Raw genomic sequence first — 22214 nt, forward strand, 5'->3', positions numbered from 1 at the left:
GTTGTGATAACTGGTGATATTCAGGCTCCACCTGGAGGTTGGTTGCCCTAGGTGTAGCAGTCAGTGCTTCAGAGCATGGTCTGCTAGATCCAGCTTCTTGCTGAAGAAGCTGAGTGGGTGATTTTGAACCAGTCACAGACTTCCAGCCTAACCTACCTCACAGGGATGTAGTGCAAGTCAAAAGGGGGAGAGGAGAATGATGTAAGCTGCTTTGGTCCCCATTGCAGAGAAAGACTACTTTTCCTCCTGGGAAACCATTGTTGCCAGTCTCCAGGTGAGGACTGGAGATCACTCAGAATTACAACTGCTCTCCAGATGGCAGAGATCAGTTACCCTGGAGAAAATGGTGGACTATGTGGCAGTCAGGGCTTCAGAGCACGGAAGAGGCTGCAGGTGTGTGTGGGGGGAAATGGAAAGCTGAATAGAGAGGGGGAAATAAAGGTAGGTTGATGATTGGCTGGGAAGGAGATAGGGTTGCCAACTCCAGGTGGGAAGTTCCTGGAGATTTGAGGGATGGAATCTGGAGAGGATGAGATTTGAGGAGGGTTGGGACCTCAGACAGGTACAATGCCATAGACTCCACCCTCCCAACCAGCCATTCCCTTCTGGGGAACCACTGTTGCCAATCTCAGGAGAGGGGTGGAAATCACTTAGAATTACAACTGGTCTCCAGGAGAGAGGGGGGAGGAGATGCAAAGCTGACACCAGAGGGGCAGATAATGGCAGGGTGATGCTTGGCTGGGAAGGAGACAGGGTTGCCAACTCCAGGTTGGGAAATTCATGGAGATTTGAGGGGTGGAGCCTGGAGAGGGTGAGGTTTGAGGAGAGGTGGAACCACAGACAGGTACAATGCCATAGACTCCACCCCCCAAAATCAGCCATTTCCTCCTGGGTAACAATTGTTGCCAATCTCCAGTTGAGGGCTGGAGATCACTCAAAATTACAACTGTTCTTAAGGTAGCAGAGATCAGTTCCTCTGGGGAAAATGCTGGACTCTGTGTCATTATACCCTGCTGAGGTCGCCACAGCACATTGATGCTGAGTGCCCAAGACCTTGGAACTCTCCCAGAGTCTCTTTCTAGAGCTTGTTGTATTTATTTCCACAACAGGCCTTATTCCTAATAATACAATAAGAAAAATAGAACAGTATTTTTATTGTGATAGTCAACATGAACTTGTTATGGTGGACATGAATGTTTTGTCATCTGTACATTGTTATTTAAGCGCACGAGTATGACTCATGTTGCATTTCTTAAGCCTACAGTCTGATTTCACAAACCAACTGGAGTTTGTTTGGGTGAGAATGAGTCTGATTTATTCACAGGTTTAAATGTTCCTTTCCTCTCCCCCTTGTGTACAGAGCTGAGACTGAAGACTTCCTGCTTTTAAAAGTCTTCAATATAATCACAGTTATTTGCAACATCCAGATTCAGTTGGAACTTGTTTTTTTGTCCATAAAATGGAACTTGTTTTTTGTCCATAAAGCAGATTCAGATCATGATTAAGCTGTGCAGGGAGGGAGCATATGAGACTGCTAATGAAGCATGCTCTCCTTCCTCATGAACAAACTCCATCTGAATACATTCTCATTGGATAACAGAGGTCTCCTTTTGGAACAGATCTGTAAGTCCTACTTCCTACACATGGTACCCAAGCTTAGACTAACGGGATTTACACGAGCCAAGATAAATAGCCTGGGAAGCTAGGAAAAAGCTGGCTCAAGAGAATAAGTACTGGGGAATATGGTCATGCAGAATCAGTAGTAGATGGGGAGATATATATATATCTGGTAGAGATATGTATATATCTGGTATCCAAAAGCATAGAAATTGAAATACAGCGGCAGACCCAATGAGTTCTCAGTAGGTGATATATCTAGTTCAAGCAACTGAAAGAGTAAGGGTCTCTTTCCCAGAGCAATCAGCAAAGTATTCCAATCTGAATTTCCATGTGAAGAAGAGTTGGTTTTATACCTTGCTCTCCACTACCTGAAGGAGTCTCAAAGCGATTTACCATTTCCTTCCCTTCCTCTCCCCACAGCAGACACCCTGTGAGGTAGGTGGGGCTGAGAGAGCTCTGAGGGAACTGTGACTGACCCAAGGTCACCTAGCTAGCTTTATGTGGATGAGTGGGGAATCAAACCCAGTTCTTCACATTAGAGTCCACTGTTCTTTACCGCTACAAAAAACTGGCTCTTTTCGCATAGTGAAGTAAATGATATTCACTAACTTTAGATGGAAATTGGACTGGAGTCTGGAAATTGTGCAGAAATCTACCCCAAAATTTCAAGGCATCCTGTATCAGCTGCCCCTAGTTGACAAGATTTTCCCTTCCTGTCCACAGGTCCTATATGAAGTCTGCCATTCTCCTGGTTTCTTCTGCACCCCTGCTAGTGTGTCCTCTGTCCTACTTTCTTTCAGAAATCTTTGCTTTAATCACAGCTTACCTACCATGTTCATCTCTAGTCTGTTATTTGGACCCATTTTTCCCCCCTTGGGTGCAAAGAATATTCCTGCAGATAAATCTGCTTATCCCATGATATATGAACAAATTAAGAAGGGTTTTTTTAATTACATGTTAAATTCTAGTAAATATAATGTTATCCTACCATTTTGATAGAACATCTAAGCAAGGAAGGGACAAGGATCCAATTGCCTGGGAACCAGGAAATTGCTTTGGAGCCTTTTTAATCAAAGGGACTAAAAGTGTAATTGCTGTGATGATGTCACACTAGATGAGGGCTGTAGAAATGTGGTTGAGGTTTTCATATTTCAGTACTGAGCTCACTGAGTACATACGATACTAACCATCATATGCGTTTCCCCTAAACAATCAAATGGTCTCGTATATAACATTTACTTATCTTTCCAGAATTCTCAAAAACCTATGTGTAGTATTGGTCCTGTGTTGCCTAAATTAAAATTTATATGCATAATACGTATACTGTAACATTTTGAAAAGTGATCCATGCGTAACAGAAGTGTTTTACGAAAGAATTACATCTGCTTTTCCAATGGAGTAGGATATTGAACATTTGGTTTGTACCACTTTACCAACTGAGTGTCCATATCTTTCCTTTTAAATCACTTTTGTGACTATCTTATGATGTTTTATAGTTCATACAATGACATGTACTTCTTAAACAAATGTCTGACCTATGTATATATCATGTTTTTGTTGTTGACATGTTTCCATCACACAAAAATTAAATGAACTGGAGCCAGCGGTTTTCAGCCTTGGCCTCTGCTTCGTGTTTTGCCACTGAAAGCATATTTGGACTACACTGTAATGTGTCATCTTCTACGTGCCCTTGAATTTCAGCCATTTTACAGACTGTAATTTGTTGCTGTTGTCAGCAGGATTCTCTTGTTTATGTTAGTTCATCCATCTTGAAAATATGAAAGGAAACAGGGAGCAGAAGCTGTGCCAGTCTTTCTTTGGGTAGGAGACACGTGAAAAGTATCAACATCTTCCACTGAAACATTTGTTCTGTCCTGAAAGACAGTTTTGTGAAGGGACCCTTAGACTTGTCCCAAACTTTCACTGAAGCAATCCAATCCAAATCAACATGGAAAACCAAATTTAGCCTTTATAATAATGCTTATATCTGTTCTGTTTAGTAACCTGGGGCTTAATCCAACCTCTGCCATGGGCACCAGAGCGATGTACCTTCCCAGGGCTCAATGAACCCTTTCCCCAGCCAACCTTCAGATGGAAACAAGTAATGCAGAGCACAGGCTGCTGCGCACCACATAACAGAAGTCCTGCTATTTTTTTTTTCCTCCCCAGGGCCCTGCACAAACACTATCAATGCTGAAACATCTTAGACACATTGGTTTATGATTTTCGCACTGTTTGCCTCCAAGACCACCCAAAATAAAATGAACTTTTAAGGGGGGGGGGACTGAGAAGGAGAGTGAGAAGTTGAAGTCTTGGTAGCATTCCATATGCCCTTGCCTCATTCCGACGTGGGAGTTTAGGGGACGGTCTCGCAATGGTTCTCCTCCTTTCTCCATGGTCGGAGACAGAGGGTGGCGCTTGGTGAGAGGGTCTCCTCGCAATACCCACTCGAATGTGGAGTGCCACAAGGGGCAATCCTCTTGCCAGTGTTATTTAACATTTACATACACCCCTTCGCCCAGTTAGCCAGGAGTTATGGGCTGGGTTGCCATCAATATGCAGATGACACCCAGCTCTATCTGTTAATGGATGGCCTTCCATCCTCTGCCCCTGACATTCTGGCTGAGGCTCTGGCGGCTGTGGCTGGATGGGTGCGGCAGAGCCGGTTGAAGCTTAATCAGTCGAAGACGGAGGTCCTGTACCTGGGTCGGGGGGGAGTGGATGTGGATAGACTCCCCACACTGGAAGGGACGCCTTTGGTGCCGACCCAGAAAGTGAGAAGCCTGGGAGTAACACTGGATGCCTCTCTCTCTATGGAGGCTCAGGTTACTGCAGTTGCCAGATCTGCATTCTTCCATCTTAGGCAGATAAGGCTGCTGAGACCATATCTCTCCTCCCAGGACTTAGCTACAGTGATCCACACAATGGTCACTTCCAGGTTGGTCACTTCCAGGCTTGATTACTGCAACTCGCTCTATGTAGGCTTGCCCTTGAGGCTGACCTGGAGACTGCAGCCGGTGCAAAATGCAGCGGCGTGCCTGCTGACATCGACGCCTATGCGAGCTCATGTCCAGTAGCTGCTCGGCCAACTGCATTGGTTGCCAGTTGACTTCCGGATTCACTTCAAGGTGCTGGTAATCACCTTTAAAGCCTTATACGGCCTGGAACCCACGTATCTGAGGGACCGCCTCTTCCCAGAAACACCCCAAAGAGCGCTACACCCTATGGATCAACATCTCCTGGTTGTCCCCAGCCCAAAGGACGTCCATCTTGCCTCAACCAGGGCCAGGGCCTTGTCTGTCCTGGCCCCTGCCTAGTGGAACATGCTCCCAGTCGAGATTAGGGTCCTGTGGGATCTTGTTCAATTCCACAGGGCCCGTAAGACGGAGCTGTTCTGCAGGCCTTTGGTTGAGGAAGCGGACATCTCTATATGGCCTCCCTGAGGTGGTTGTCACCCATCCACTTAACCCAAATAATCTCAGGGAACCCCCACAGCCAGCTGATTTATTAGAAGTGTGACTGTGTTTTAATGTTTATTAATTTTAAATGGTTTAAGTTGTTTAATTTTAATTGTATTTATTGTATGTTTTATGATATTACCCGCTCTGAGCCCGATTGCGGGATGGGCGGGCTATAAATGCAAATAATAAATAAATAAATAATAAATAAAAATTCCATTCTTTGAGTGATCATTGCTGGAAGTGTGAATCCAAGGACCTTATCAAAGGTGTTACCTCTACAATTGATTCCTTTTGTTCATGTGTTTCTAAACGAGTCATTTGAAAATAGTGGTAGGCTCTGGTGACTCACATGGGTACAAATTTTATGATCAACCAACTCTTGTATCTAGGATTTTATAGAAAGGCTGTTGTAATTTCCCCTCTCTTTTCTCCTCCCCCCCCCTTGCATATTCCAAAGTCCTACTTGGCAAGTACAAGACAAAATGGATGCTAACAATGTGGCTTATACAACTGAAAAGCTAAGCTTTCACACCGATTATCCTGTTCTACAACATCCACCTGGGGTAAGAAAAAACAGAGGGCAAAAGGGAGGTGAAAAGGGCTGCACAGAGGGAGGGCCGCTGTTGCTATAATAATCTGAAATAAGGAAACACGTAGCGTACATACCTCAGTGAGACATGGACATGAATGGAAACCGTCCATGATCCATCTTGTCTCACTTCTGAAGCATTAACGTGCTGTATCATTATTGATTTAAGTTTCAGCCTTTCCTGCCTAGTAAGCTCAGACTGAATTCATTTGCTGAAAGGAACTCTTGGCTGCTTCTACTGTGCTGCAACTTCAAGCCTCAAAGACCAATAGAGGCTAAAGTTTCCCCCCACCCACCCACATGTCTTCCTCCAGTTTTGCCTCCCAATTGTTACCTCAGTCTTTAGTGTTCAGCTTCAGTTAGCTTACTTTCATTGACCCATACACAGGAACTGCCAAACTGCCGGTGGATTCATATTAAAAAATGTCAAGATAACAGCTCGGTATTATTAGTGTACTGAGGTCACCTCACCCTGAATCTTCATGTGATCTCTTTCAGCTGCCTCAGCTGGAGTAGAAACAAGACTGCACAATGAAGATTGTAGAGATTTGGAGAACTGTCCTGCTAGAAAAGAAATGGAAATCTTGAGAGTGGAGTTTCTTACATAGTTACCCACAACTATTTTTTATTTATTTGATTTCTGCCCCGCCCTCCCTGCCGAAGCAGGCTCATGGCGGCTACATCACCAATAGCACACAACCTAAGGGCTTTATCTCATGACTTGTCATGCAGTTAAATAGTGCAAGCACATATTTCTCACCATACAAGAACTCGTGGGCACTCAATGAAATTGCTGAGCGGTCGGGTTAGAATGGATAAAAGGAAGTACTTCTTCACCCAAAGAGTGATTAACACATGGAATTCACTGCCACAGGAGGTGGTGGCGGCTACAAGCCTGGACGGCTTCAAGAGGGAATTGGTTAAACATATTGAGCAGAGGTCCATCAGTGGCTATTAGCCACAAGGTATAGATAGGGGCTCTGGGGCAAGTGATGCTCTGTCTTCTTGGTGCTTGGGGGGGTCAACAGTGGGAGGGCTTCTAATGTCCTGGCCCCACTGGTGGACCTCCTGATGGCACTGGTATTTCTGGCCACTGTGAGACACAGAGTGTTGGACTGGATGGGCCTTTGGCCTGTTCCAACATTGGCGTCTCTTATGTTCTTATGTTCTTATCTTCTGGTGGTGTCTAGACAGATTCTAAGTTATGCTCGATGTAGACATTCTGAATCAGCCAAACGCTAAATCAAATTCAACTTAGCCATGGTTAATGTACAATAAGTGTAAGAAAGCCCATACCCACATTGCAGAGCATCAGTTCACTGTGACACTGAATGTTGCAGTGGAAACCATGATTCACTTCAGTACAGTGCTTTAATAACCTACTGAACTTATAACATTCTGACACCATGACAAAATTCCTGCCATCCAGTCTGCCTTTGCGAAGACAGCAGATTAATGTTGAAGTCCACATGCTGTAGGAAACATTTGCGCAAGGCCCTCAGACAATTATTAATGAATTGAGCAGGCTAGCATCATGTGCCTCTGAACAGGTGCCAGGTCGTTCACACTAATGTGTTGTTTTGAAAATTCATTTACAAGCTGTAGAAATGAATATGGCATAGAAATGGGAGTATATTCCTCAGATGGAAAACAAATGCAAGTTAGCTCACTTTCTCATTTGTGCCAGGAATCACACAGCCCCATATGATGTTACTCACAGTCTTTTCAATTTGGAAATGCTTGTATGAAATAAAAATTGTTTTAAAACATTTTGGAAACCATCTACCATCTACATGTTCTCACTACACACTTTTGTATATCTGCCCTGGTTACATGATATTTTGAAACGGAGACGTTTTATAAAGAGTAGCAAAAAAAAAAAAACCCACTCCAATAAACGAGTTTCACATTCTCCACCTCCCAAAACTACAGGAAGTAACAGGGCAGTCTTGTACAGTTAGTTGCCTTTTGAGGATACTTACCCAAATTTTATAAGAACATAAGAGACGCCAATGTTGGATCAGGCCAAAGGCCCATCCAGTCCAACACTCTGTGTCACACAGTGGCCAGAAATACCAGGTGCCATCAGGAGGTCCACCAGTGGGGCCAGGACATTAGAAGCCCTCCCACTGTTGACCCCCCCCCAAGCATCTGTTTGCTAACTTAATAAATGTGAGCATGAGAGAAGCAGGTAAACACCAAGAGAGTATCCTCCAAGTCCCCCCAACAGCATTCTTTCCATAAAAGCAAGAGGCATCTTTTTAGAGTATAGCCCCCCTCCAAGTGCTGAGGAATGTACTGTAGAGATACAGCAAAAACAAACTAAGCCCTTCATTCTGCCCCCATTCCATGAAGACCTGTATATAGTGGCAGCAAGGAAAACTCATGGCAGCTGCTGGGACAGGTGAGGGCCCAGTATTCTGCCATGAGAATATGCAGCAGTGTCTAGGGCCATCGGGAGCCATGGGAAATGTAGTTCCCATGACTTTCAGCATCTTTAGATGCTGTTTTGGCATGCACTGTATTTACCCCAAAAGAAAGACAACCATAATGTAAGAAGACCTCTCCCACCTCACCCCCAAACCTGTTATAATATGTTTATGCAAATGTAGGATAGCCTTCTTTTTTGACGATACTCCTGGAAACAGAGCTCTAGTCTTCTTTTTGAATAAATGCAGTAGAATGTCCCGAAAATACAGTAGAATGTCCACACCTCTGCTGGTGTGCCCACTTGCAGTGGTTTATAAGGGTGCTGGGAACCATGGGGACTACATTTCTCATTATTCCCAGGAGCATCTGTGGCCTAAAAGAAGCACTTAGGCCTCTGAAGGCAGGTCTATTGTGCCCACTCATCTTTAGTACCTTAGGGAAGCTGAAGGGACAACAGAGGCCTGTGATGACAAATTAGTTTTGATTGATATACACCAGTGACACCCAGTGGCTTAGGAGCCACATGTGGCTCTTCAGCATGCCTCCTGTGGCTCTTCTGAGCACTATTCCCTCATGGGGGATCTGTTCCATTTTTGAAAAAAGTGGATAAGGCCAGTTCCTGGTTGGGGCTTGTGGTTGGCAGGTTGCTCCTTGAAACACCTGCCACTAAAGGGTCTAGAGGACAGGGAAGCTCCAAGCCTCCCTGAGCTGCAGGCCTTGTGCCAGGGAGGAAAGTAAAGGCCCTCCTTCTCCAGCAATCCCCAACCCTTCTTCACAGTCTCCATGCCCTCATCCCAGCCCCCAGGTGGCAGCTGAGAAGACAGAAAGCTGACTGGGGAAAAGGAGGAAGTAAAACCACCACCATGGAAAGTGGTTTACTCCCTGTCCAACCCGCTCTTCTCTGGGAGCCCTGGCAATCTCTCTGTTTCTCTTGCCTGAGCTGCTTTGCCTCAGGCTGAGGAGAGAGCAAGAAGAAAGGGACGCCTTTCTCCTTACGCCAGGCACATGGGCTGCCTACGAATCACCAGTGGTGGGGAGAGACAACCCTGCAGTCTGAGAACTGAAAAGGTTATAGTCACAGTGATACGATATTATTAATTATATCTTATATTATTGTGTGTGTGTGTGTGTGTGTTTGGTGGGTGGACGCAGTTATCATGTGGCTCTTTTGGTGAATGGCAAATTGTGAATGCAACTCTCCTAGGGTTGCCAAATCCGTCTTCGCCGGGAGCAGGGGGCTCTCGGCCAGCGTCGGGGTTGTGCGCGCAATAGAGTTTTCCCTTGTATGGCCGTGGCCCCACCCCCAGCATGCCCGGCGTGCCTACGTCACTTGCTAGTGACGCGCATGCCGGGGGCGGGGTTCCCCCGGGCCCGATTTCGCCATGTCGGAAATCGGGGCTTCAAACCGGGGGATTCCCCGCCCCCCGCCCACATTTGGCAGCCCTAAACTCTCCGTAAGCCACGGAGTGAGTGCCACATGTGCAGTTTGGAGGAGCCAGACTGATTGTAACTGCATCTTGGGGGAAGACCTGTAAAATCTGGTGTCTGAACCCATTGTCAGGTCCTGCCCCCATTGCTGTTTGTCTCTCCCCCACATACATAGTCCGCAGGCAGACAGGACACTGATTTCAGCTGCCAGCCACCTTTCAAGATACTGGACTGTTGCCTGATCACCAATGCCCAGTAACTATTGCAATATCTTTCCCATAGCATAACAATTGGTTAAAAAAAGTCATAGAATGCCTGATTTCTCATTTTAGTTAGCTTACTTGCAGCCAGGCCTGGTGCTATGGTGGGACCTCCTGAGGCCCAGCCCCCCAACTTCCTCCCATGGCCTCATGACTCCCTATCTACCCCAGGCCCCCTGACTCACTGGAGTTGGTGGTGGTGGTGGTGGTGGTGCGGGGCTCCCAAGTGGAAGACAGAGGCAGGACTCTCCGTCCTAGGGGAGAAGCCAGCGAGCAGTTCCCTTCATGGGGGGGGGGGAAAGGGCAATATCCTTTGCAGGTGCGTGCTCTTTCCTTTCCCCCTTCCACACCCCACACATGCTGAGGTGAGATGCTTGGCGGGCTGACAGTGCCTGCCTGCAGCGGCATTGGGGGATTTTCTGGAGGCACTCGCCACCCTCCTTCTGTAGCTCCTTGCAGCCCAAAATGAGGACAGCTCCTCACTCACTCTCTGTCAGCTCTATCAGCTCTCCCCAGATGGACAGAGAGACAGGAATCGCCCACCAGCCAGCCTTCTCTGGGCTCTGCCCTGAGCATTGGCTGGGACTCCTCCAGGCCCAGAGGGGTGGGCTCCCGCCCCCTCAGCAGCCCTGGGCCCTCTGGCTGATGCCCCTCTCTGTCCCCAGATAGGGATGGGCAAGAGCAGGATGGAGAAGGCGCCCAAGAGAGCGAGTGAGGATCCATCGTCTCAGGCCGCAAGGAGCCACGGAAGGAGGGCGGCAAGTGCCTCCAGAAAGTCCCTCAATGCCACTGTGGGCAGGCAGTGTCAGCTCGCCCAGTGCCTCACCTCAGAGTGCACCTACAAAGGATATTGCCCTCCCCCCATGAAGGGAACCTCTCATTGGCTTCTCCCCTAGGAAGGAGAGTCCTGCCTTCCACTCAGGAGCCCGCACCACCACCAGTAAGTCGGGGGGGGCTGGGGCGGATAGGGAGTTCGGGGGCCTTGGCAGGATGGAGAAGGTGCCCAAGCCTGCCACACGCACACACGCCTCTCCTCTCATCCAGCCGGGCCGGCTGGCTGAAGGGCAAAGAGCCTTTCCTTCAGGGCAGCCTTCCCGATCCCACCCAACTTGAAGCAGTGGACCCTGCAGCGCGGGCAGCCCAGCCAGCCCTCTGACTCCCTGGCAACACTGTTGGGTGGCGTCCAGGCCTTGCCCTTCCCTCCAGCCATCCCATGGGAAGACCAGCGGGGGCAGGGGCCAGCCAGTCTACATGAGTTTATTTTATTTTATTTTTATTTCAGTGCTCCCCAACTTTTTAGAAGGCCCTCCAAATTAAGAAAAATCCTAACTACAGGCCTACTTGCAGCTACTGCCTCTTGATAGCTATCCTTTTCCCCTGGAACGACTGCTAAAGCCAGGTCAAGCACTAGGGTTGCCAACCTTGGGCTAGGGAACTCCTGGAGATTTGGGGGCGGAGCCTGGGAAGGTTGCTCAGCAGGGATTTGATGCCATAGAGAGTCCACCCTCTGAAGCAGCTATTTTCTCCAGGGCAACTGATCTCTGTAGTCTGGAGATCCATCGTATTACCAGGAGATCCTCCAGGCAACTCTTATCAAGCACTCCTATCGTGGTTATCAACTGTTTCCTGCACTTACTGTTGATTCTCTTCTGCCTGAAAGTACTTAAGGGGGAGAGAGGAAAACAGTGCATTCGCATGCATGTACAATAGGGATGACTCGGGCCTGGCTCACAGCATTTTCATTCAAGTGTCCTGTTTGTTGGGTACTGGAACAATACTGGTGCAACAGAGGAATAAAGCATTGCTAAAGGCTGCGGTCACACGGAGCATTAGCCACGCTTCAGAGACGGAAGATAGGCGGATTTTCCGGGCGCGATCACACCGCAACATCTGGGAAGCGTAGAGCTCCCGTGGCTAACCCGAGGCTTCCCGCCGAAGATGCGGAAACCGCAGGGCAAGGGCGGGCGTCTGATCGCGTTTCCGGTGGTAGTTCGTGGCATCTGGCGCCCGCCCATGTCCCGTCGCAAAAAGGGTTTTTTTCCCCCAATTCTCCACGGGATGCGTACATGCACCCAACGGCGCATGCGCACACTTCGGTTTAAAAAAAACAGAACCCCGTTTGCCACGGCAGCGGCGCCTAGCCATTGCAGCTGTGGTCGCACCGCGCCGCTTCTTTGCCACGCCACAGGATTGTCGTGTGATCGGCACCTCCCCCCGAACCACGGGATGTCGGCGGGATGTGTGATCTGACAGCCGCGCGTTAGTTTGCTCCGGGGCAAACAGCCACGCTTCCCCCCCGCATTTTCCGGCCCATGTGACCGGGACCGTAATGTCTTTTCATAGCAGTTTGTGGTTCATGCCGTCCCAATGGCAACTTACGAAAGATAAAAATAGTAATAAATCAGAGTCTGAATGAAATAGAATGATTATGAATGATGATGCGTCTAGGCCACTGCTTACTGTAAATTTATCATTGATTTGTTACAGATTCAGTTCCTGCACTGTATAAAACAAACACCAACTGGAGGGGAGAGTGAAGTTGTAGATGGCTTTCATGTAGCAAACAAGCTTAAGGAGCAGAATCCTCAGGCGTTCCAGATCCTGACCTCCACCCTTGTTGATTTCACAGACACTGGGGCAGATTACTGTGATTTCTCCGTGCAGGCCAAGCAAAGAATTCTAGAGTAAGTAATGGCAAGAGTTGATTATCCCCTACTACCTGTAGTAGCATGTCCCTCGGAGCTGTTTTACTCTGAGCTACAGGGCAGCACAGCAAGAATCTTGTTTAAATAGCAAAAATCCATAGGTCAATCACTGCCACCTTGTGGAATTAAAAATCGGTTTTGAAAGACAAGTTCAGGTGCTGCTCTGATCTCCTTGGAGGCAGGGTGGCATAAAAATGTAATGGATAGATATATAGAGATAGTTTTTAAAAATTCTTATGGCATTTCATTTACTATTTTGTAATCTACTATGGGGCACATGAGAGCTCTTTTGTGTCAAATTATGTCTACTTTATAACAGCATAACCCTTTGCACTATACTCCATTATAATGAAGAAATGGTTTTTCTTTTCTTCTTCTTTTTTTTGAAAATTATGTTTTTTTACACCCAAACTGCTCAGGATTTAATTTCAAGATAACATGTTTTGTTCTCTATTTCTCAACAGCATAGATGGCAAGGGCCAGGTGGTCCGTATCAACTTTAATAATGCAACCAGAGACACAATATTGGACATTCCTGCTGAAAAAGTGAAGCCATTTTATGCTGCTCTCAAGGATTTTGTTAATTTGCTAAATTGTTTGGAGAATAAGTATACCTACAAGATGAAACCGGGTAAGCAAAATAACTTTAAGACTTGCACCCATACAGATGCATCTGAAATATCTCAGTTGATTCATTAAAAGATTTTACCCAGAGGTATGCTTTTAAAGAAATCCAAAACAGATGCCAAAAAACCTCCAGTTCTGCTGAAGAAGAGTTTTGCAGGATGCGTGCATCACAGAAAGGAAGCATATTTGTGCAGTACAGCTTCTTTGGTACATAGTATGCCTCTGCTCATCTTGATCGGAGCCAAAGATGCTCAATGTACTCAGCATTGAAGCTCTGGCCCCTCCTACTGGGATGGGAAGTTTACTGAGCCTGTCCAGCTTTGGAGGTTTCACTTGATATTATCCACATCTCTTTAGCTTATTTTTGCATCCCTAAGGAGTGGAAACTTTCCAGGGCAGGGGGATTGTTTGTTTAAAATGAAAGCTAACATTCTCAGGATTCCACGTTCTCACTACTAAATCCCATGCTTCTCTGCCCCTTCTACAGGATCACAAGATAGATGCAACTTTGAAAGACAGAAATATTGTGTTTTTTCCAGGCTTTCCCCCCCCCATGTGTTGTTTATAATGATGATAGATTAAGGATGTATTTAGGATGCAGCCCCTCCACCCTCCCAGTGACTCAATAGACCTTCTGCCTGCCTGGGATTGCAAAACCAGGCATTGCCAAGCCCTTGACAGGCCACAGTGTGTGGCTAGTGGGCTGCATTTGGCTGCACAGGTAGTGCAGGTTCCCAAATATTGGGCTGAAATCCACTTTTGCATCACAGAGGGCTTTTTGTCCCATTGATCTGGGCTGGAATGTAAAACACTTGCCAGAGACTACAGTGCCTCTGGTATCCCTCCTGGCATGACCGAGAGCAGGGCTATTTTTGGGCAGGAACGCACAGGAATGGAGTTCCGGCTGGCTTCCAAGTTGGCCACGCCCAGCAGGAACTCATTAACATAACAGGCCACACCCAACAGCAGAAACTCATTAGGATTGGCTACAATTAGGGGGTGTGGCCTAACATACAAAGGAGTTCCTGCTCCAAACAAAAAGCTCTGGGTTTTGACAACAAACAAGGTAAAGAGAATAAGAAGCAAAAGGTGGGTGTGGTTGGATGACCACACTTCTGGTAACATGGGGTTGGGCCTAATATGCAAATGAGCTGTGCTGTCAGTGGTGTGGCCTAATATGCTAATAAGTTCCTGCTGTTTTGTGTCGCCTATTATGCTAATGAGTTCCTGCTGGGCTTTTTCTACAAAGAAAGCCCTGACCGAGAGTATCCTTGCCCTCTCTTCCTCTTGTTCTTCTTCGCACAAATCGGTGTCAGCCACAGAAAGGCATCAGACACATCTGAACATACATGGCATAGCCAAGGCAGGGATGCCAGGATACTTCGGATGAGAAACAAGACACGTGAGAGTGTCTCTAAGGCCTTTGTGTATGCTGTGCCCATCTCAGTATGGATGATCCCTGACTGCTATGACCACCCATGTCTAGTAAGCAGTGCAAAACGAAGTCAGATGGCAGGGAAATTCTTGTTTATATCGGGAGGGGTAGAGGGTACATCAAGATGTCTCCAGCTGTCATTGTCTTCTGTCAGTGAGTGAAGGCTTTCTTGTTTCAGTTGACATTTCCCTATAAACTCATATTGACCCTCCTCCCTGATTGTGCTGGTTGTCTGGATGTCTATACGTTCTTATTGTATACTTAAATATTTTACATGCATTTTAAATGCTTTTTTATTATTTTAATGCCTTGATGTTCTCTGCCTTGGGAACCCTATTTGGTATTAATAAGTAAAATTTCCCTACTAATAAAGAGAAATAGTACAAAAAAACATCACCAAGAATGCTATATACTCATTAAAGTTTTGTTCTAAGTTTTGCTATTTACAAGATTTGATGTCAAGTCGAGGGCTTGCTAGCATTTGTTGCCTCACAAAGACACGGCGACATCCTGATTTAACTTGGATTTCATAATTTGATCAGGTCGGGATTAATCTTCATCTCACCACACATGATGCCATACCCAGTGTCTCACAGAGAAATTAACCTTCAACTAACTGAGAATATGTCTGAGCTCACCCAGTCTTATCGTACTCATCACTAGTTGCATTCTCTTCATGCTTTTTGTAGGTGAAATAGTGGTATTTGACAACTGGCGTTTACTGCATGGACGACAGAGTTACCAGGCAGGAACAGAAATATCCCGTCACCTTGAAGGAGCCTATGCAGACTGGGATGTGGTACTGTCAAGACTACGAATCCTACAGAAGAACGTCCTGAAGAGGATGTAAACTTTGAAGGCTGGGCTAATAGGGAATCGTGCCTCTGCACAAGTGACAGAGTAGTCCAGATAGCCTGTTCCCAGAGGATAATGATCTCGTGCGCTTCCAGACTGCCTGCAGTAAGGTCCCAGTTGACAACGCTCTAGGTAGTCTATTAGAACCCTGGCTGATCTCTGGTACGGGATTAACTGGGCCTCTGCGGTTGACATGAATGTTGATACCAGTGTTCATCATTATGTGATTTGGAAAATGAATTTGGCCAGCTTGTATGGTTCAGATACGTTACAAGTCAGCTTGGAATACAGAATGAGATTCTGCACATTTATGTTCAGTGTTCAGCAAACCACACCCCCAAAAGCCAGTTTCTTTTCAACTTCATGCATAAAAGTTATTGAATATCAAGCCATTATTCTCAAAAAAACTTTTGTCAATCACTATGAAACTATGTGAGCCACATACCTAGCTGATTTGTAGGTGCATGCTTAGAAGTCTTTTTTAAATGGCAGCACTTTACCTATAATGAAACTATCATGGATTCCTGTAAAACTACATATCCAGCTGCTTTGCAATTACATGCACTGAAATTCTATTTAGTTAACCCCTTACTTTCACTGAAGCGCTCATCGATCGCTGTGAACTGCATGATCGTGGTTGCCTGTGTGGTGAGTAGCTTCTCAGAGTCACTCCTCTCAGACATCTCTTGCAAAAATTCTGGGACTACTGTTCCCCACCCAGATCTATAATTCTTTTGTTCCTAGGAGTGTTGGGGGTAGCGGTTGAGTTTCCAAGTGGCTCTCTGCCATGTCTGGTGCTGGGAAATATAATTGATTTGGGGCAGTGTGTTAGCATGCATGCACCAACCTTATGAGCTGGGGAAGGATTCTTGGAAAGCAGGCAAACATTCTCTGAAAACATTCTCCTCATTAGTTAACACAGTTAGCAACTAGACACTTTCTTCATTGATTAAAGCTCAGGCAGCTCTCAGGTTTTCTGGAGCATTGAGGGCAATGAAACAGCAGGAGGAAACAGCTAGAGAATAGATGTGTTGGATGATTTGCAACAATTTAGAACATTCACCGCTTAGTGCCTTCTCAAAGTCATGTGATATGGAGGTGATGGTAGCAAAGCAACAGCATGAGTTTATGGGTTTCCTTGGTAGGAGTACCTCAGTGGAATCGTGATATCTGCTGGGTCAGATTGCTGCTGAACCTGTAGAAGTAGACCAAAGCCATTTGGTTTCACTGGGCCTTTGAAGGATAACAATCTTTCTGGTATTCTGACTCTGCTGACAGTTTTTATTCTTCTGTAATGCTTTTTGATTTGATTGTGTCCTTAGAATGATTAAGATTTTTAACCTGAATTATTTTGCATATTGGGATTTGACGTTTGTGGGCATGTTGTGGAAGGAATGGCAGGCTGAAGATGATTATGTTGAAAACAGCAACACTATTACAACCTCTGCTCAGGTTTTAAAGTAGTCATCATTGGGTCTTTGCACTGCTATGCTAGATTTCCAGCAACACGTGTTGTCTTCTAACCGAAAGACAAAGAAGTCTGAAGCCCATACAGATATGACGTTTAAAAATTGTTTAGTGTGTAAAAGGTATAGCATGGTACAGCCAGGAATAACCCAGACCACAGTGAACATATCTTACATATTCTTCTGAAATAGGCCTGGAATCTGCCATAAAACAGCAGATTGTAGCGGTAGCACAGAATTGCACTGTAAAGCCAAGTAAAGAATTCTCTATAATAAAGTTGGGATGCATTTGCACATTTATGTGGTGTCTTGGAGATTATGTGATACTTTTGTTATAAATTATATTCCCATTTATTTATGTTTCAGAGTTGTAGTATCACACTCAGCACTTCCTCAAAATACTATGGAATTACAGAGTCTGATTTGTTTCGATCATGTGCCAAATCTTATTTATTTGCTTCTTCATTTATACCCCCTTTTTTCTCCCCAGTGGAGACCCAAAGTGGCTTACACCCTTCTCTCCTCTGTTTTATCCTCATGACATCTCTGACAATATGCAGTTAGCTGAGTATCACCCAGCAAGCGTCAAAGTAGAGTAGGGATTCAAACCTGGGTCTCCCAATTCCTAGACCTACACTCTAACCATGACATCATGCTGGGTTTCAAACCTTGTACAGGGAACACCACTGGCTGCATAGAAATAAAGGCTGGACCTAAATTGAAAATACACCTCCTTTTGAATTATAAACAAATAATTTTAAAGTACGGAGATCAACTCAAAATAGAAATGGTCATTACAGCCAGGGAATTTGCTTTGGAAGCACATTATTTGTGAGTCTCACAGTGACTCTAGCTGTTGTTGTGGCTTTCTTGGAAGTCATAACAAGCAGCTCTGTGCTCTTCAGCTGTACACCTGAATTTCTTCAGGGAATTAGAGGATGGTTCCAAGAGGGATTCCACTGATATGTTTACATTGAGCAATAAGACATTGATTCAAGGACAGTGTTTCCATTTCAGTTGCAGCAATTTTAGAACTTCTAAGCGGTCATCTTTTTTTTTTTACACATTTCCTTCCATTTTTTTTCTGTGTACCATTGTTGTTTTATTACCTGGAGAGAGAGTGTGAATCACTGGAAACAATAAAATTACACTTGTCAAAATTATGAAGAAATGCCCAAATGTATCATACATTTTAACTTGCACCTATAAAGCATGCATAACTTCTCTTCCAAGTTCTTGGGACGTTTCCATTCTGATTGTCAGTCCAAAATCCTTCCATAATCATGTAATAAGAGGAGCGTTGATTAAGATATGGGACAAAATAAAAGATAGGTATTATAAAGACATACCGATGTGGGTATCACTGTTAGAAGTGTTTATAATGCCAAACCTGTTAACAGACAGCAAAAGAGTAACATATGAAACGTTATTAACTAAAGAAAAAAAATTGAAATCCTTCGAGACTTTAAGAGAAATAAATATTAATCTAACCAGTTGGGAACAGATACAGCTGCGGTCAAGATTTGGTAAAGACAAAACAATGAAATTTGCAATCAAAAAATCAGATTTGGACAAAATATGGCTATGATCTTCAGATAAACAGATTCAAAAAATATATAAGTTCTTATTGTGTGATTCTATGAAAGAGATAGTAGTAAAACCCTGTATGACAACCTGGATGCAAAATATAAGACATACTATAAAGATTGAGGATTGGGAGAAAACATGGAAATCGATGAAACTGTTAAGAGCGATGCCATATAAAGAAAATATAATTAAAATGTTCTATAGGTGGCACTGGACGCCGGATAAACTTGCTAAGTGCTATAAAGATAGTTCAGGAACATGTTGGAGATGCAAAAAGAATGTAGGAACATTTTACCACATATGGTGGAGATGTGAAAAAATAAGTAAATTTTGGAAAACTGTTAAAACATTTATAAAAGAGTTAACCGATATAGAATTGCAACTCACTCCAGAAGTTTATCTCCTTAATATGATGCCAGAAGGGATTAAAAGAGACGAGCGAGTGGTTATACTTTATATTCTCACGATAGCTAGAATCCTTGTAGCAAAAAAATGGAAAACGGATTTAATACCTAAAAAAGAAGAGATAATTGAAAAGATTTTTGAATTAGTGGAAATGGATAGATTAAATCTGATGTTAGCAGGGAGAGATGATAATGTATTTATGAAAAGGTGGAATAAAGTAAACAAGTGGATGGGAAAAAATGTATAATATATACTCCAACAAATGTTATGTAAAAAGAGGAACAGTTTTTGTTTGTTCTGTTTTGTTTTGTTTTTTGTAATGGAAAATCCATAAATAAATAATGGGAAAAAACAAAACAAAATCATTTCAGCATATGCAGCCTAGTAATGTCTGGTCCAGATTCATTCAAATAAATGGGATTTTAATTCCACGTGAACCAATTCCAAGCACCTAGATTTGCAACTGCTATGTTCCTAAGAAAGTTTACTTGGAATGAGTTTTGCTTAAATTAGTAGGACCTACTTCTTAGCCTTAGGACTGCACATGAAGTTGCTTTACACCATATCCGTCCATCTAGCTCCTTCTGTGTTGACAGCAGGTGCCCAGGACTGCAGGTCCTTCTCAAAACCTCTTACTTGAGATCTTTTAACTAGAATGCCAGCGATTGAACATGGGACCTTCAGTATGCAAAGCACACAAATGCTCTGCTACTGAGCCACAACCCTGACTTAATATGGTACCATTGGATTGATTCCTACCATTCATCTTAGCTAATGACTGCATGTTCCTCCAATGCAAGAGGCTCTTCTGATGGTGGAAGTGCCTTTTGCATCAGAGGAAGACTGTGCCAGAAGAAGGCACTATGAATGGCAGGACACAACTCATTATGGTTTTTAATTATTAATAATTTTGTATAGAATCTTTAATATAACGAACAAAACGAAACTGATTTCAATCTTCCTTGTACCACCACTAACTTGGAAAATCCAATGTCCTGACTAACATTGTAAAGTTATTTTTACCCCATCAGGACTACAGTCTTATCCTGAAAGAATGCAAAAAAAGATTAAGACAGTTATCTTCAGTTTGGAATCCTAATGTAAATCTTCTTTAAAACAAAGGCTGCAGTCCAACGTGAACAGCCATAATCACTCAAAATGAATGTGGAAATTGGCTGCCACAGTCTACCAAGTGCTGTTATTGTGCATCCTCCATTCACGAAGCCCAACTGGAATGAATGAATGGATTCCTTTGGTGAATCATTTCTCACATTAGTGAAAGCACCTCTGTCTGGTTCAATTGGACCAGTGGAACTGTCTCCTTGGACCAGTGAGACATCTATGATTTTTCTGAACTGTGTTTAGATGTGCATCCTAATCTTTTCCTTCTCAGGTTAGGTAATGCTTGCATATTAAAATGGATTTGGGAATGCAAGGTCATCCCTCTAAAACAGTAAATAGTGCCTTTCCCCCTAGAATTTTGGCATCACTTTGGAGTTTGATATACTACAGAATGAGCTGATATGACACATCACAAACACTGGCTTTTAATTGCTACTTGATCTGTTAATGTTTCCTTTGTTTTCTGTCCAGAAAGTCTAATGTTTATTTTTTGGATTAAAGAAAAAATCCAGTCATATTGCACATTTAACTGCAAGTCAGCTGTTCTATCATGTTTCCTATGTTGCGACAGTCCTTTCCTAGGGCAAATCCTTGGATTTAATTCAGCCATTTCATTTTGGAAAACATTTTTTTGCTTTTCGCTCCACGGCTTTCTTTGTCCATGTGTTCATTCCTTAATAACATGTTGTTTGGAACCAATTAGCCTATTGGATTCTTGCCTAATCACAAAAACCCATTGCTTAGCATAGCGATGTCTTGCACAGATGCCAAAACAAAGATAATGGTGGAGGAAGTTTTTCAGAGGCCATCATCAAAGTGAAACTTATGGATACACTCCACTGTGATAAGATTTGCATTTGTTCTAAATAAAAACCCATTAAGCTACATGAAGGGAAGGTCTAGCTGTACAAAGCTGTACAAAGATTGCTTCTGGCAGCATATTCTTTGTAACAGGAATTCATCCAACAGTGTTCTTTCCAAGTGGGTCTTGGTAATACCAGAGCACCAGGGCTGTTTTTGCAAATGCTACATTACTGTCTGGAACCAATAATAGCAAATTTGCCCTAATGTATTTTTCAGAGGACTTAGTTGGTTACACTACTTGTTCCAGGAGTCCAAGGAAATATCTTAGTTCTGAATTAGATAATCTAGTCCTCTGTCTTGCTTCCTACAGACACTAGTTTAAAATCCTTTATTTATGTATTTATTTATATATACATACACACACACACACATACATACCCTACCTTTTTCTCCAATGGGAACTTGAAACAACTTATCCTCACAACAACCCAGTGAGGTAAGTTAGGTTGAGAGAGTGACTGACCCAAGTTCATCCAATAGGCGTTACAGGCAGCGTTTCTATTCAAACCTGGGTCTCCCAAATGCTAGTCCAAGACTCTAACCACTGCACTACACTGGCTTTCTTTTAAAAAGAGTTTAACAGCAAAAAAAAGCTACTCTAGTTACAGTTAAATGTAATTTAAGCCAGGTGGTTCATTCTAGTTGCGTAAGGTAACGTTGGAGAGCAATCATAAGCAGGTCTACTCAGAATCCTTCTCAGGAATATTCAGTGAGACTTACTCCCAGGAAACTATTCTTTGGATTGAACTGTTGGTCTACTATTTTTAGGACTTTAACTACGTGCACATGCGCACATACTCACACGCATATATAGTCATAGTAATATTCTGTCTTTTAAAAAGTCTATTCAATACATTTCTATACATTTTTACAAATGTCTGCTGTATTTATTTATTTACCAATGTCTGCTCGAGGACCCACAGGGCCAAGGAGTGGTGACCCAGAAGGACCCAAGCTTGGGTTCTTGACAGCAGGTCACACATGTTCACCAACAAGTAAACCTTACGCTGGGTAAGAGGCTGAAGGTGGGACTCGATGTCCTCTTGCATCCTTTGCACCAACATATGCACTGCTGGAAGAAGGTCTGTGTGTCCTGTAGCTGGTTCCAGAAAGGCAGTCAACCACTCATCCAGGCAGAGCACTGGAGATGGTCACAGGACAACTCACCTCCTGCCTGGTGGCTGCAGAGCCAACCTGCCAGCCTCTCCCCCTGCCATGATGGTTCCTAGGGCTGCCAAGTCTTGTTGAATCGCGGCGGGGGGATCGTCATTCTTTACAGGAGCTCTGCCGTGGGGGACGGCAACAAGCGTTGCACCGCCGTCGCCAGGATGTGACGCTACGCGTCGCTCTGGCAATGGGG

The 22214-nt window shown here is 44.3% G+C and overlaps 1 protein-coding gene across 1 annotated transcript in view; it reads left to right on the forward strand.

Moving 5' to 3' along the window:
• Window positions 1-17456, forward strand: part of BBOX1 (butyrobetaine (gamma), 2-oxoglutarate dioxygenase (gamma-butyrobetaine hydroxylase) 1) — a 71366-nt gene extending 53910 nt beyond the window's left edge. Inside the window, exons 5-8 of the mRNA XM_015425685.1 lie at window positions 5539-5644; window positions 12276-12472; window positions 12958-13124; window positions 15245-17456. Of these exons, the coding sequence (XP_015281171.1) occupies window positions 5539-5644; window positions 12276-12472; window positions 12958-13124; window positions 15245-15405 (631 nt within the window). The 3' untranslated portion in view covers window positions 15406-17456. The remainder of the gene's footprint in view (window positions 1-5538; window positions 5645-12275; window positions 12473-12957; window positions 13125-15244) is intronic.
• The last annotated feature ends 4758 nt before the right edge of the window (window positions 17457-22214 follow it).

This window comes from Gekko japonicus, unplaced genomic scaffold (assembly GCF_001447785.1).
Source record: "Gekko japonicus isolate JY-2015 unplaced genomic scaffold, Gekko_japonicus_V1.1 scaffold1316, whole genome shotgun sequence".
Taxonomy (NCBI): domain Eukaryota; kingdom Metazoa; phylum Chordata; class Lepidosauria; order Squamata; family Gekkonidae; genus Gekko; species Gekko japonicus.